Source organism: Pezoporus occidentalis, unplaced genomic scaffold (assembly GCF_034315485.1).
Source record: "Pezoporus occidentalis ecotype Australia unplaced genomic scaffold, CSIRO_AGI_Poc_V1 ctg183, whole genome shotgun sequence".
Taxonomy (NCBI): Eukaryota; Metazoa; Chordata; class Aves; order Psittaciformes; family Psittacidae; genus Pezoporus; species Pezoporus occidentalis.
Window position 1 is genome coordinate 1,227,734 of NW_026913673.1, and position 15,093 is coordinate 1,242,826.

The window sequence follows — 15,093 nt, forward strand, 5'->3', positions numbered from 1 at the left end:
TACGGCAGATAGCTGCTCTCGGTGTCTCTTGGCTTCAGCACCACTTATTTTACTGATGAGCCCAACACTTGCTGTATTTTTCTCCCTGCAGGGCCAGTATAGCTGCAGGGGAGGGACAACTGCTGCTGCTAACCCGGGGCTGCCTGCCTGCTCCCCATTGCAGAGCCGTGTCGGGGTGACAGAGGAGGCACAAAGCTCGTGGTTTGATTTTCCAGAGTCAGGACTGAACTGGCTGTCAGAAGCAAGACATCTCCAGATCTTCGTAGTTGCAGAGGAGCTCTGTCTGCCACAGGCTTCTTAGAGAGAGGTGTTTGCTTTTCAAGGCTGCTTGGGAAGAGCAGAGCAGGGAGGTCCCCATGAGAGATGTGCTAAATGGCACCTCTAATTGTAGCACAGGGTTTATTTGGTTTTCTGGTTCAGTTAGTTGGGAGCTGTTTGTACGTTGTTCCTGCCCAGAATATCCGTGTGTGTGCAGCTCATTATCGCTGAGACATTTCTGAGTTGGAGCATTGATGTGAACTGGAGGTTGTGCCGTGTGCTGCCTCAGACATAAAGCAACACTGGGTGTAAAAGCACGGGTACAAGAAAGTGATGCTTCAGCCTGACTGCAAACGAACGTGTTTGTGCCTCTTGCTGGAGCTGTATGCAGGGATGGGTATAGGAAAAGAGCCCAAATGTGAGCATGTAGTTCTCAGTGGTGTGCCTGTGCGCTCCTGTGGCCTCGACAGGCAGTGGAGGACCAGGAGCACTGCCGTCCTATTGCAGACTGGCATCAATTTGTACATCCAATCTTGGGTAAATCACATCTTGCTTGTTAGCATCTCTGAAAAGCAAGGGCCAAGCTCCCATTAACTTCAGCCATGAATGCACAAAGAATTAGTGTTGGCCAGGCTATGTGTAACCCGGGTGCAGTGCTAGCTAATGGCATTCATAAGGCTCTGAGCACTAATGATGTTTGCATGTGGTGGTGAAGTTTTCCTGTGGCTTGTTATAAAGTGTCAGCATCCCACTGTGGTCGCTGGTGTGTTGGTCACGCACACTGCAGTGTGGTGTTAGTGCTTATGCTGCACGGGATCCCCAAGGAAGGATGTGAGCTTCCCTGCTCCAGTCTCTGTGGGTTTACTGTAATGTCCTCTGCTGTTTGTGTGTGGGTCATTGCAAAGGCAAGGCAGCAAGCTTGAATGCTTGGGGATGGGGTATTCCTTCTGCGAAAATCACCTGTTAAAATCCAAATGGCTCCAATTAAATGCCTCCAGACTGTGATGCAGTCTCCTGTCCTAGCTTGGCTGCTCAGGACCCTGCTTTGCTGAACCCATCATGGGCAGAGGGGCGGGCAGCAGCGCACAGATAAATACCATCTGCTCCCTCCCTGCTGCCACCAGGGCTGGGGTACCTGCTCCCCACCAGCTCACCCTGCCAGGCTGCTGCCAAATGGCACCTCCCTGCCCTTGCCCCCGTGCCCTGCCTGTTTCCATCCCTGTCAGCAGCGTCCCATGTTGTTAGATCATTTACTGCTTCGAGCTGGTAGATGAGATTTGCAGCATGTTATATGAATTTTTCATAAAGATAGAAAACCAGCCTAATCTTGTGAGCTTTGAGTCTTGGTAGTGGGTAATGGCTTTGATTTAAAGCGTTTTGTCTTAATGATAGTTATATTGAAAATTTCCTGCTGCTTTCAAGCACATTTAGTTATTATCATAAACATTGATGGTAGAAATGCCTGCCAAATCGTGCGTGGCTGTTTATGGTAGATGAGAGAGTCATCCAGAAATTAGAGAGCTGCATCAACAAGTTGTCAGGAAGCCTGTTGGTACAAGCAGCCACCCCGGGGCTGGCGGGACGAGGCAGGGACAAGGAGGGCATCAGAGGACAGAAGTGCGGCTGTGTCTCTGCAGGGTGCAGGTAGGGACGTGGGTGCTTGGGAATGGGGAGAAGCTGGGGCAGCTCCAGCCAGCTCCGTTCTGCTCGCTCAAGTGCCAAATGTGTTTGTGGCTGAGATAAAGGCACTGTAGCTTGTCCTGACATCTCCTGCCTCTTCTCAAAGAGGAGATCCAGTAAATCACGGGCTGGTTTCGAGGTGTTTGTCTCCTGTGCCCTGCGGCTGGGAGGGCAGCCACAAGTCTCTGTAACCACGTTTTGCACCGCTCTTCACCTTCCTTCTGGTTTGTTTTGGCTTCTGAAATAGTCTCATTTGTTATGTGTTAAAGTCAAGCAAAACCACAGTAGTTAACAGAAGGAGCCAGTGGTGTTTTAGTCTTTGTGGTTTGGTGCTATAGAAGAGGGATCAAGGTTGTCACCAAAGGCTCCATGTGGGCTGTGTGCAGGGGACAGTGATCCCCATGCAGGGCATGTCTTACACCTCAGAACACATTTCACCTGCTTTATTTCCTTCGGAATACAACGTGCTTGAAAGCCTTGCTTTGTCATCACGTCTAACAAGGCCCTAAGGGACCAACCGTCAGCCCAGCACCAAGCAAGTTCTCCTTGTCAAAATCCTTACCTTTCTTCTCCCTTTCCCTCCCTCTTTCCCTTCATCATCCATGCCTGCATTGAGTTTATTTGGGTGGGATTCCAGCATCCGACTTGTGCTTTCGCAGCTGCCCGAGGCGTTCGGAGCCTCATTAGTGTAACGCACTGCTCACCAGGGCTAATGCCGTAATGACTCTAGAAATTTCTCTCGAGTTCATTGCAGGAGAGTTTATCTTTCAGTGGTGACCTTTCTTGTTGAACGCAGATGAATGTGTGCAGGGTCTGTGTTAACATGGCAGTGTGCAGGAGAAGGCACTCGATAAGCGAGCACCATCCCTGCTCCCAGCAGAGCGTTTGCAGCACCGAGCATCCTGCCCCTGCCCGAGCCTGGGCTGCGGGGTGCGTTTTGGGCTCCAGCCCTTGGCTCCTTGACATAAATCACTTGTCTGAGCGGTGCGTTGAGAAGCATCGTACACGCGCGTTAACCGTGGATAAAGGCAGCTCTGCTAAAGGCCACCAAGATGAGTCAGTAATAAACCAGCTTTGCTTGTTGAAGCACTGTCTTGAGGCTATGGATGCGTGTTGAAATCCTCAGCAAATTCATGTTTATTTTAGCAGGAAGACCTTCAGCAGATTCTCTTTCAAGGAGATGCAGCTTGGGCAGAGGAGAGGGGGCAGTGAGCATGCATGGTTGCACCGAACACATCCCTGAGGTGGGATGGGCACAAGCTGCAGCAGGGAAGCACAGCAAACCCTGGCCTTTGCCAGCAAAACCTGACTGCTGTAAATACTGAACGCTGGCAGTTGTATGTGGCAAGGCACCAATGTCCTTTTATCCGTTTCCAGCCTTGGCAGCGATGACATTCCTCTGTCTCTTCCCATCGCCTCTGGAATATGGAGGCAGCACCGATGTTTGTTGTGGCTCTCCCCGCCACCCATTCAGACAAGGTCCAGCTCTCGCTGTGCCAGCCAACACTTTGCATTTTAAACAAGGCTGTTCAGGGGCTCTTTCATGAACCCACGTTTGCTTCAGTGTCTCGTGCCCCTTCTTGCTTTTCCCTCCTTGCTTTTCGGTGCTCCCCAAGCCACGGCAGCGCAGGGCTGAGGCTCCCCAGAGCCTGTCCCTCTGGCCTGCAGGCGAGCGTTCACTCTGATCAAAATTCAGAGCCTCAGAGGAAGTTAAGGTAGGAAAAACCACAGCAAATTCAAAGTGAAGCGGGTGCCATTAAATTTCCTTGTTCCCATCACTGCCACATCTCTTGGCTGCTGTCTCTTGATCTCCACCGGCATAGGAAGGAGCTTCTGTAACCCAGAGGATGGGGGATCGTTGGGGCTGAGGAAGATAAAAGTTGGTTAGCGGTGACTTACAGACACATTTAATCTTCTGCACATCTTTGCTGACTTTGATCTATTCCAGGGCTTCCTGGTGATACTTGGGATTGCACATTATGTGTAGAGGAAACCCTTGAGTTGGAGGCACTTATCTGCAGTCTGGGAGCTGTGAAAGCTTCCAGTGCAGGGTGGTTTCCTGGGCAATTGGTTGTTAAATTGGACCTGACCCATTCAGAGCACGTTGGAATTGGGTACTTTGACTGCCAGGCCTTTCTGAGTGCTGGCAATGCTTGTAAGGGGAGGAGATGGCCCTGCCAGCCCCCAAGCAATGGTGAATCAATCCGATGGATCCTCCCAAACCGAAGTCAGGAGATCAGACCAGGCAACAGGTCGGGCTTTGCTCCTCGTCTCTATTGACTGACATCAGGACATGGTCGGTGATTCCCTCCCCTTTACTGGGGCAGCAGTCCCCTGATGGTTTCTCAGCAGTGTGCTTCCAAACTCCTGCCCTTAATTATTTCCCATTCTCACCGCAGGATGTCGGTGGCCAGGGGAGAGTCTCGGATTCCTTCCAGCCTGAAAGGCATTAATCTTAATGATTCCGGCATCTCGGAGCAGCCACAGCTCTTGGACAGCTTCTGCCTCCTCCAACAGCTGAGCTGCCATTGGGAGCTTTGTCACACATATACATGTCCCCAGGGAGTCTCACGTTTTCTTTGAGGACTGAAACAGTGTCTGCAGGATTCAGGTTTTGGTTTTTTCTCCTTCGTTTTAGTCCCAGATTGTTGCAGGTGTGTGTAAACCAGATTTGTTCCCAGGTATTTCTTACCAGAGCACGTCACGGTTTGCATGTTGGGAGGGTTGTTCAGGGTCCCTTTGCTGTTGTTTCAGAGCGATGGTTAAAGTGCCTCTGGCTCCAGGTGAGCTTGTGTGCAGCTACTGGAAGAAGACAACTCTTTAGCAGCTCGCCATGGCTGAGTGAATCGTTTCTGAGGGGTGCTCACCCTCCTAGCAATTACAAGAGCTTTTCTCTTTCCTTTATTGGGGCCGGAGCAAGGTGTCAGCTCTGTAAAAGCTTCCAGCCCTTCCTGTGCAGCGTTCCAGGCGTTGTTCTGCAGGGAGCACGGAGCAGTGCCGGGGCATCCCAAGGCTCCGCAGCGGTTCCCGGGTGATGGAGCAGCGGGTGTGCTTTTGGCACGCCCGGCTCTCTGCAGGCACTCCTGTGAGCAGTGTGGGGTCCTCAGCGGGTGTGCAGCAGGTAGGAAATTACCTTTTCCTTACATTCCATACCCAGTCAGAAGGGCTTTTGAATAACCAGTTGCCAGCTTTCTGTGTGGATGAAAGCTGGGATTTCCACTCTTCTTAGAGATGTGAATGGCAGTGGCCGGGGTGGGATATTTGGTGGGGACTGAGCATCTCTCCCTGGCTTATCAGCCTCTGTTTGCTGTTCTCTTTGTGAGGTTTAAGGACATGACAAAGCGTGTCCCCTTGTCACCTATGCACAGTCTATAGTTGCAGGTTAATGACACAGAACTGCCCCTCTGGATGCCACGGTGTCTGTGTGTCTGTCCCGTTAGCCACAGCATCACCACACTCATCAGCACATGGTGTGGACATGGCAGCGGGTGGCTTTGGGCACCATGTGAGCCAAGGCTGGTCCCTGCTCCTAGTCCCAAGGTGGTGATGGTGCCATGGGCTCTCCTGGTGCTGCTGTGGGGCTTCACAGGAGTACCTTACTGACAGGATCCCCCCTTACCTTACCCCGTCCCTCTGCTGGCACCGGCCAGCTGGGTTTTCTGTGTGCCTTGGCAGTAAAACTCACATCCATTTTATTGAACCAGGAGGAAGAAAGAGGGGAAGAAGTGCTAGCTTATAGCAATAAAGGGCTTTTGAACATCTCAGCTGGATATTTTTCTTCATGAGTGAGCAGGCCAAATGTTATCTTGACATTTAATCTTTAATAATCAAAAAAGGCGCTTTGTTTGCCAGTGAATTCCAAAATCTGTTTATTCTCCCATGCCTTATTTCTTTTAACTTGCTAGCTTAGATGTCCTACTTACTTTCTCCTGCTGCCAGTTCAGCGCTGCGTTAAATCAGTCATTTTGTGAGATTTAGTTTCCTGTCACTGCAGAGCTGCCAGCTTGGCTCTTTTTGACCAGTTAATTCATTCGGTTGAGAAATGGGGACCTCTTGGGTGAGTGGTGCAGAGGGAAAGGGTCAGGGCAGGAGAGGTGGTGGCCCGCTGGACTTGTCCCACCGCGGGCGTGTGTACACCAGCGTGCTCAGGCTGAGTAAGCAGGAAGGCCAGTGTTAGCTGTTTGCAGTGTGTGTCTCGGTGCTGCCGGTACCTGCATGCAGCAGGGATGTGGTGGGATGCAGTGGACACGGGCAGGGAAGTCTCCATGTGCTTCCAGAGGATCGTGCAAGTACCACTCAGGTGTAGCTCCAGCTTCCCGCAAGCCATTTCCATCCAGCTCCTCCCAGTCCGCTAACTTTTCGTTTGCATTGAAACTCCTTCCTCATAAACCCTACATCCAAAAGCAGCTGTGAGAAATGCCAGAAGCCTGATCATCTAACATGCTTTAATACCGAACCTTCTTCTTTAGTGTCATCCTTATTTACATTGTTTTTCTGTCTCAAAACTAAAAAGAAAAAAGGGAGGAAAAAAAATCAGATTTTCTTTTACTTCCACGTTAGGAGGTGAGTTCTCATCCCCCTTCTGCAGTTCTTTTTTGCTTTTGATCTTTATTTCTTTGTTTGATTTTGGTTGATGTCCCAAGCATGGTTTTGGAGACGAAGGTAGGTCTTCGCTCTCCAAATCGAAAGGAAAAAGATTAAATAAAGCAACACTCTCCTTGCTTCACATTTAAAACCAACAAAAATCAATCCAAACCGTTCCATTCCGTACCATTTAAAACAAACAGAAATGAACTATTGAGCTATTTCAACAGCTTTCTGATTGAAAAGGGCGGGTTTTTTTTCCAAAGTATCGAATGGATCCAAAAACGATTTTCCTAGACGTGATTGAAGTTATTTGCTGTCAACATTTTAATATCAATATTACCACAATGTGTAGTCTCAAACTAGTTCCTTTGTAGTTTGCATGGGATGTGAATGCTGTCTCGGCGTGCCCAGACCTAGAGAACTTGTTACTACTGCATGAGCATCAAGTCAGATGTTGAAAAATACCTATTATATTTTGTGATAATTTGGTGAAAATGAGCACCTCCAGTCTCTGGTTGCAGTAGTGTGTTGAATGATTGTTCTTTTTTTTTCATATATATCCATATATATATATATTTTTGGAGCTCTAAGCTTCGTAGTAGTACGGGCTGACTCTTATCCAGTACTTGCTCTCCTATCGCATGGCCTTGGTTAAGTGTTAGAAGTTGGGCCTAGGCTGTTTATTCTGGTGTTTGGCTTTGTAATAACGGTGCATGCCCGGCGTCTGGCCTCATACCCAGCTTTATTCTCTGCACACCAGTCTTGAATAGCTACAGTGCTCAACCGAATTTTGGCGCACCCGCTTCCCCGGCAGGCTCCAACCCAGCCCGACCCGGAGGCTTCCCCGGGGCCAACAGCCCAGGGCCCGTCGCGGATCTCTACGGCACGGCCAGCCAGGACTCCGGCGTGGGTAACTACATAAGCGCCGCCAGCCCGCAGCCGGGCTCCGGCTTCGGCCACGGCATCGCCGTAAGTACCATGCGCGCCGGCGACGCTGGTTCGTGGTCAAGGGTGGGGGGGTCTTTGTGTAATGATGGGGGTAAGGGGTGTGTTGGGTTGTTAGTTAATCGTGACCTGACGGCGAGCGTGGTAGCGCCTTGCTGCTGTAACCTGCTAGAGCTGTGCCCAACTGGAGATGCCAACTGGCTGCGCTATTCCAGGTACCATCCGGGCTGGAAGCGCCGGTCTGGTGCCTTCGGATTCAACATGTTTCAAAAGGAAGTAGTTAATAGTTCTGGGCTTTAAAGTTCCTGCTTACCTCTAGGGGCTTTATATCAGCCCAACCGCCCGTCCCAGCTGATGTGCTCATTTGTAGACAGCGCACTGGTCCCTGCTCCCACTTAAACAAGCAAAAAGGGGCTCATTCATTTGGCTGGGAAAAGGGGTTCATTCATTTGGCTGGAAAAAGGAGCTCGTTAATTTGGCTGGCAGGGGTGGCCAACAGTCACCCCAGTGAGGGGATGGCTATCCCACCACTGCCTGTTCCTCATCCGTATAACTGCAGCATCCCCGTGCACCGGGATGGATGCTGGCCTTTGCTGACCTCCTGTGTCACATCAGCCGGGTGCAGCATCCTTAAATCCTGCAGGTTACAAGCGAGTCGCTTCCGTTCTGTTGTCAAGTCGATGGAAAAGTGCCTCCTGCCTGGCGCGTGGGTCTGCAACCGCACTAATGAGGGCAATGAGATCTGCTTAACGGAGCTGCATGCTGGTTTTCGGATCGCGCTGTTTTACCTGTGTGTGTTAGCATGAATGAGGTTGGCCCTCTTTGGTGGCTGTCAGTCTCCCAGACAGAACAACTGCAGCTGAAGTTGTTTCCCTTCCTGTAGTAAAACAATGAGGGTGTTTTTCCTCTTGTGGTAAAGTACAGGGGGCTCCCCCAAAATCGCTCAGCCTGAGCAGAGGATTTCACTCCCTGACCCCATTGCATGAGTGGGGGGTGCAGGAGTGTAGTGCAGACAAAGTTCCTGAGGTTTACTTTCTTATTGTATAAGCAACCAGTGCCCAAAAAGACAAAACCCTCCGTTGGTGCTCAGTTCCCATCCCCGTCCTGCCCCTCCCATGGTCACACCAGGGACTTGACAACCCCTTCGGATCAATTCTAATACCAAACAGGGAATATGACTGCTCTGCTAAGAGCTGCATCAATTTAAACCGCCGTCTCTCACCACTTACAACACCTCTTATTTCCATTTTTCACCTAAAGAGAAAGACCTGTTTGTTCTTGAAAACTTGGGCACTTTGACCTCAGCAACATCCTGATCTTTCAAGTAATAGGATACGAGGTGAAAGCCTGGGAGCCCAGATTTGTCTGCACTAACACTTCTCCAAAGAACTGTTCTGTATTTGACTTGCAGATTGGCAGCCTCTTAATTCCCCCAATAACTGCAAAGAATCCTGTAGCTTTTTTTACGTATATCTTCCTTTAACACTCGCCATTTACTAACTCTGGTTTGAAAAGAAAGAAGGGAAAACCCAAAGCTTGTTTTTGGGGGAATGAGAAGATGATGGTCTTGGAAAGGTAACCCTAGGGTGCAGCACACCGAGTCCCTGGTGACCAGAACAGCTCCTGGAGATACCTATTCATGCTGGCAACACAGTCCTTTCAATTCCTGTGATAATTTCTTGGCAAAATTAATAATCAGCTGTTCCCATGTACCGAGCACTGATGAACTTAACAATTGTGCAATTTTAGGGCCCTTTGATTGCAACGGCTTTTACAAATGGATACCATTGAAACGTTACACATGGTTGGTTGCCATCTCACTTGGAGGTATTACAGTATATACCATTTGTACTTTGTGCTAAACTACCATCTCCCCTATTATTTACTTTAAGTGAACAGTTTTTTCTATCTCCATTTTGTCTTTCCTTGGCCTTTAATCATTCCTTTCTGTGATTTGTGTTACTCAGATCGATCTCACGGGTTGGAAACTGGAAGGCAGATTGGGAGCTAAACCCCCCAGAAGTCACGTTTTCATAGCTGTGGCACTTAGTGCAGTAATTCGGAGAGTCAAAAGCTCCACACAACACAGATTGATCCCCAAATCCAGTGGGAAAACACCCAAGTGCCAGCTGACAGCATCCTGATTGGGGTTGCAGATCTGCTACCAATACACTGCTCTAAAAACAGACCAGCCCTCGTGCTTTATTACAGAGCACCCATCATTCTTAATTAAGTGCCGTACCCAACATTAGCGCTAAAAGATAACATTGGAACTAGTAACCATGGAGCGATTATCAAGATGAAACCAAAAATGAAACCTAAGCAAATGAAATTAAAGCCATTACCTGTGTAATGCCCCCTTGGAGCGCCGCCAGTTTCCTCCCCTTTGAACTAAGCTCGAGTTAATTAAATGTTTCATTATTATTATTTTATTTTCCTGGCCTTTGGCATGTTCATCCTTGCAAATAAATATTCTTACCCCGGGAGTAAGAGATGAGGAAAGTCCCTCGGTAAAGGCGGAAGTTACACCCGTGAAACGGCACAGGTTTCCCTCTAGAGCTCTTAGTCCATACAGATAAACGTGATGGATGTGAGAGCTTTCATTGCTCTGCCTTTTACCCAGCACGTCCTGATCGGTGTCCCATGTTTTGCATTCAAAATCAGTGCATGGAATTAGAATTACAGTTAGTCAAGGGGCAGGGAGCTGTGGAAAACGTTGGAGGCTTTAAATTGCATAGGAATAGATTTATGTCTAAATTCTGGTGGATAAAGGGGGTTTCTATTTTCTCTTCACCCACTCTCACACGCCCCAGATTACCTGAAATTGTGCCATCAATTGATTTGCTCCACCAGGTAGTATTTTTTATGGGAAAGAAGAAAGTGGCTCGAACGCTTTTGCTTTGATCCCTGTTATTATTTGCACATATCAGTGTGTGTTCAGGGATCAATTTGTTAGAACCCTTCACATTTCCCGGGCTGTCAGGTGTTGTTATACCACAGTGGTACACCCCACCAGTGGGAGACCTCAGCACAACAGCCTAACGCACGCTAACAACGCTGCAATAAAGGCAGTGTTCATCGTACTAATGTATTGTAATCATTTTACACTTACCACAACACATCAAACTGTAACCATCATTTACTGGCCAGTATTAAGATCCAAACCATTAATGACTTAAAGCCAGAAAGTGCTTTTAATGGTGCTCATTACTAATTAAAATAAATTTTTGCGAGGAGGAAATGAGCCTTATTATTAATTCTTCAAGGACCACTGAGTTTGAAATCTTTATTGTGGCGGAGCATCCCGAGGCGTCTGGTCCCTTGGCTGCCCCGGGACAGGATGCGGCTGTAGAGGATGGATTTGGCTGAGCTGTGGGTCCCCTGGGGCAAGATGTGGCTATTCCCATAGACCTGTGGGTGCTGGTGGCACCTCACCCTGGGCAGACACCTGGGGGTGGTTTTGGAGGTCATCCCCAAAAGTGAGTGACCAGGGTACCAAAAATGAGTGACTGGTCCTGGCCATAGCCAGCCCTGCAAGGGCTGCTGCAGAACCGGTCCCTCAGTATTTCCATCCCAACATTAAGCACTATAGGAACAGAGCTTTAGAACCTGAAGCTTCTGTTGCAAGAGGAATCATCGGCACTGCAGTGTGCCCATGTAAAAGTTGTTACTTTCCAAGTACTTTGGCTGTGCCTTTAGAAAAACCTCATTTTAGCCAAGCTGTGTGAATTCCTGCCTGTAACAGATGCCCAAGGAACAGGCTTTGTCCTTCAGATATATCAGGCTGCATTTCATTGTTCCTAAAGCAGACTAGCACGCAGCTAACCCCATCCTGCCTGGAGTCCAGGCTGCTCTCCTCAGGGACTGGAAAGTAAGACTAGTCAATACACTAAACACATTCCCAGAGCTGGGAATGCTGCTGCATTTCAGCCCTGTCGCTCTAATTCACCCTTAGTGTGGATCAGAGCATGCTGCAGCTTTGCAGAGCATCTAGAAGCAGTCGGGGGGGTTAAAAATCCTACTTGACCTCGATTAACTCCATGTCCTGTGTCTCCCTTCTCCTGCCTGCAGAGTCTCTCTGGATGTCCGGGCAAGACGGGGCGAAGTTTCTGACGGGGCCCACGTTGGGGTGATCTCATCAGACTTTGAGCACATCATCATCACCGGTAACGCAAACTGGAGGTGGCACTCGACGGACTTAGGTCGTCTAAAAACAAATCTCTCTCATCATCTCATGAATCTGCTGTACTATAAAAACAACAGCTTTTAAAAGTATGTATATAAAATCCATTTCTTGGTCGTTTTATTTTCTTGATGGGTTCCCCCCCCCCTTTTTAAACCTCTCCAAACCACGTTTTTTTCATAGCCTTTTGACATAGTCTCGTAGCCACGTAGTTCTAATTCTTTGTGTATCTAGCAAGAGCCTAACCATAGTGTAACTGTTTATATTAAGAGGTTTCTTTCGTTCTTTCTTTCCCACCTCCCCTCCTTCTCCCTTCTGTTTTATGTAGTTGTTGTTGCTTAAAGGATGCTGAGATGGTGACAGGAGTCTCAGCCGCTGGTACCGGCTCCGCAGCCGGCGGCGGGCACGGTTACGGGGTGGCCTTGCAGGGCACGGGGGGGCACGGGTGAGCAGCAGGTTCTCTAGCCCTTCTTTTCATTTGTGGTGTCTTCTTTAACCTATAATTCTCTCTATTTTGGGCAATAAGGCAAGGACTACAAACTTTTTGTGCGTCCTTTTTTTCTATAAGTGCTTTTTTTTGTTGAAAGAGGTGATATAAGGTTTTTTGAAATCGTGAATTCTGAAAAAAAAAAAATGAAAAAAAAAAAGAAAAATACTGTAAATACAATTCCATTAACTACATAGAAACTATTACGAAAGAGAAATACAAACCTATTTTTGTGATGGAGTCAGCCTAAGGCAGTTTCTCTATGAAACAAATGGAAGAAAAGAGACAAGGTGTTAGAGGTTTGCCCGGCCGCCGGCGCTGGCCCGCGGGAGGTAGGTGATGCACACACTGCTCGGCTTGCTCCGTAGGCATGGTAGACCTTCCAGCTCTCCTAGCGTCATACCAGCATCTTCACTATCAGACGTGCACAGCTTACAAAGGAACAGTCTAGTGGTATTGGTTATTTTCATTTCAAAACCTGCTTTTTTTTTTTTTTTTCCCCAAGACTGGAAAAAGAAAAAAAAAAAGAAGCTACAATTTACTCTTTTTTGGTCCTATTTAATGCATTTACGGTTCAAAGCACACCTTTCATCCTGGGGGTTTTTTAAGTTGTTTTCAACTCGATCAACTTGCTGTCCAGTCATTTCAGCTGCTCTGGGTAGCCTGGGTGGAGGTGAGGTCCTTCCTCCTCCTCCTCCCTCACTGCTGCAGGCAGAGCAGCTTCCAAGCTTGCATGGTTACCTGTTTCATCCATTACTTTCTGTAGTAACAAATTACGAAAGCAACTTTCGGTTGTGGTTTTTTTGGGTTGTTTTTTTTTTGGGAATACCTCAGTGCTACAAGTTTCACCCTAGAAGCAACGGAAGATTTTTTTTCTTGTTGTTGTTTCCTTTTTTTTTTTTTAATTTATTGTAGTTATAAACAGAATTTAAAAAAAAAAAAAAAAAGAAAAATAAATAACTATAAAACATCATTGCACTGTGACTGGTAGGGGAAAAACTGACAGTTTCCTATTTGCACATGTTTAATATTTGGCTGTTATATATAATGGTCCTCTGTCGGGGGAGGAAACTTAATGAAGGATGTTTTTTAATTTAAGTTTTGTAATATGGGTCGCTAGGGCCTGCAAACAGCAAACCTAGAAGTACAGCCTGGTCGAGGTGGCATTACGGACATACTGTAGCGCGGATAGAGTTCTTCTTTTTTTAATGTACTCTGGACAAGGGTTTTCTTGCTATTTTTTTAACTTGTTACGTTTATAAACTTGGTACTTTAGGTACAGGCAGTACAAGACACTGAATGCGACATTTGTTAACAAGAGCTGCTGCACTCCTATTTTTGTAATCTTTACTAATGAGTAGACTTAACGTAGACGTTCACTAGACAAGGTAGAGCAAGGCATCTGTAACAAAAACAAGGCACCATACTGCGAACCGAGAGGAGAAATCCTTGGTTTTTCTTGTTTTTAAACAACAGAAAAAAAAAAAAAAAAGAAAAAAAAAAGAGTCATGCTTTTTATGTGATCTTTTAGGTTTTTTTTCTTATTTCCGAACAACCAGGTTTAAGCAAAATGCTGGACGCTTTTTAACTCTTGAGACTTGATCAAGTAATAAAAGAAATGAAACAATTCTTTAAAAAATAAAAATGCTAAAAAAAAAAAAGAAAATACAAAAAAAAAACCCACCAACCTACAAACCAAATTCCCTGGAATTCAATGTACCGTCAGGGAATTTTTTATTGCTATTTTGTCAATGTTGATGATGTACTGTACTACCAGTTGGTTTTCCTCTCCATTCCCTGTCACCTCATAGACTCTTCTTTGTTGATCATTGTTGTATGTTAATAGTGTATAAAATGCTATCTTGTAAGAGTGCTGTCCTGATGCTAGTGTAGTGAATTTCCCCCCCCCTTTCTCTCTTCTTCTTCTAGTACATATTGGTAGGTGTATCGTAATTAAGGTTATAAATTTAGATGTAGTTATTCAGATTTAGGACCAGTAAGGATAGAACTTTCTCTTATTTAAGGAAAAAAAAACTAATAATTTTGGGAAGGTTTTCCTTTCTTTTTTTCTTCCTTTTTTTCTTTGCTTTCTTTGATTTCCTTGGTTTCTTCTTTCTTTTGCTGATCTGATGCGGTTTCAACTAACCAAAGGTCTCACAATGTTAAAAAATGCTGGCAAACTCTTTAAGGCATTTGTAGATCCCCCCCTTGACGTTGAGAGGGGATGTGCCATACTACCTTAAATGCTAATGCTAGATATGCAAAACTGGATTTTTTTAGTTTATTTTTTAACAGAGGGAGGCACGGTATATTAAAAACGATTTTACTAAGAGAAAAACAAAAAATAAAACCATATTTTTTTAAGAATGCTCTGAAGAAATTGCTAATCTGTGTGAATATGTTTTAGATGTTTATATACCTTTTGAGAAGTCCCAGTGGCCCATAGCACAAATGTCGTGGAATCCGATATGTTTTGATGTGGCTACCTAGACTTAAGGTTCACGTTAGTTCCCCCCAGCTCATCTAGAGATCCATTTCGAAGGGGGTTTTGGTTTATTCTTTCTTTGTTTAGGGAGTTTGGATCAATTTTTTTGGCACAAAGGTGCAGTTTCACCTTTGTTTTAGTCAAGAGCAGCGAGTGAAGGCTCTGCCTGAGGGACGTTGCCCTTCTCGGTGTCCTGCTACCCTCAGAGTGACCAAAAAGAGCAGGAGTTCCATCTTAAGCTGGATGAAATGGGCACCCAGAGCACTGCAGGGGGGTCATCCCCTGCCCAGTGCTCCCGTGCCGTCGGATGGGCTGTATCCCAAACGCAAGGGACATTGAAGAGCAAGCCCAAGAGCTCGGGTACCCTCCCCTTCAAACTAAAGCAGTCCTTTGCCACGGGCTTGATTAAAATGAAGCCTGATCTGTCCTGTTTTAGTTTTTCTCTCCTCCATCATTGTTCATTCTAAG

At 46.8% G+C, this 15,093-nt stretch overlaps 1 protein-coding gene across 31 annotated transcripts in view; it reads left to right on the plus strand.

The window, feature by feature from the left end:
• The window catches only part of MSI2 (musashi RNA binding protein 2), a 215,424-nt gene extending 200,934 nt beyond the window's left edge, over positions 1–14,490 (plus strand). For 8 of the 31 annotated variants that reach the window (XM_062615690.1, XM_062615695.1, XM_062615693.1 and 5 more), the window contains 3 exons: positions 7,286–7,494; positions 9,220–9,297; positions 11,542–14,490. In XM_062615690.1, coding sequence (XP_062471674.1) covers positions 7,286–7,494; positions 9,220–9,261 — 251 coding nt within the window. In that variant the 3' untranslated portion in view covers positions 9,262–9,297; positions 11,542–14,490. Of the gene's footprint in view, positions 1–7,285; positions 7,495–9,219; positions 9,298–11,541 lie in introns of those variants that run through there. The other 23 variants (XR_009964219.1, XR_009964221.1, XR_009964224.1 and 20 more) reach the window with 7 other exon arrangements.
• Positions 14,491–15,093: the final 603 nt, after the last annotated feature.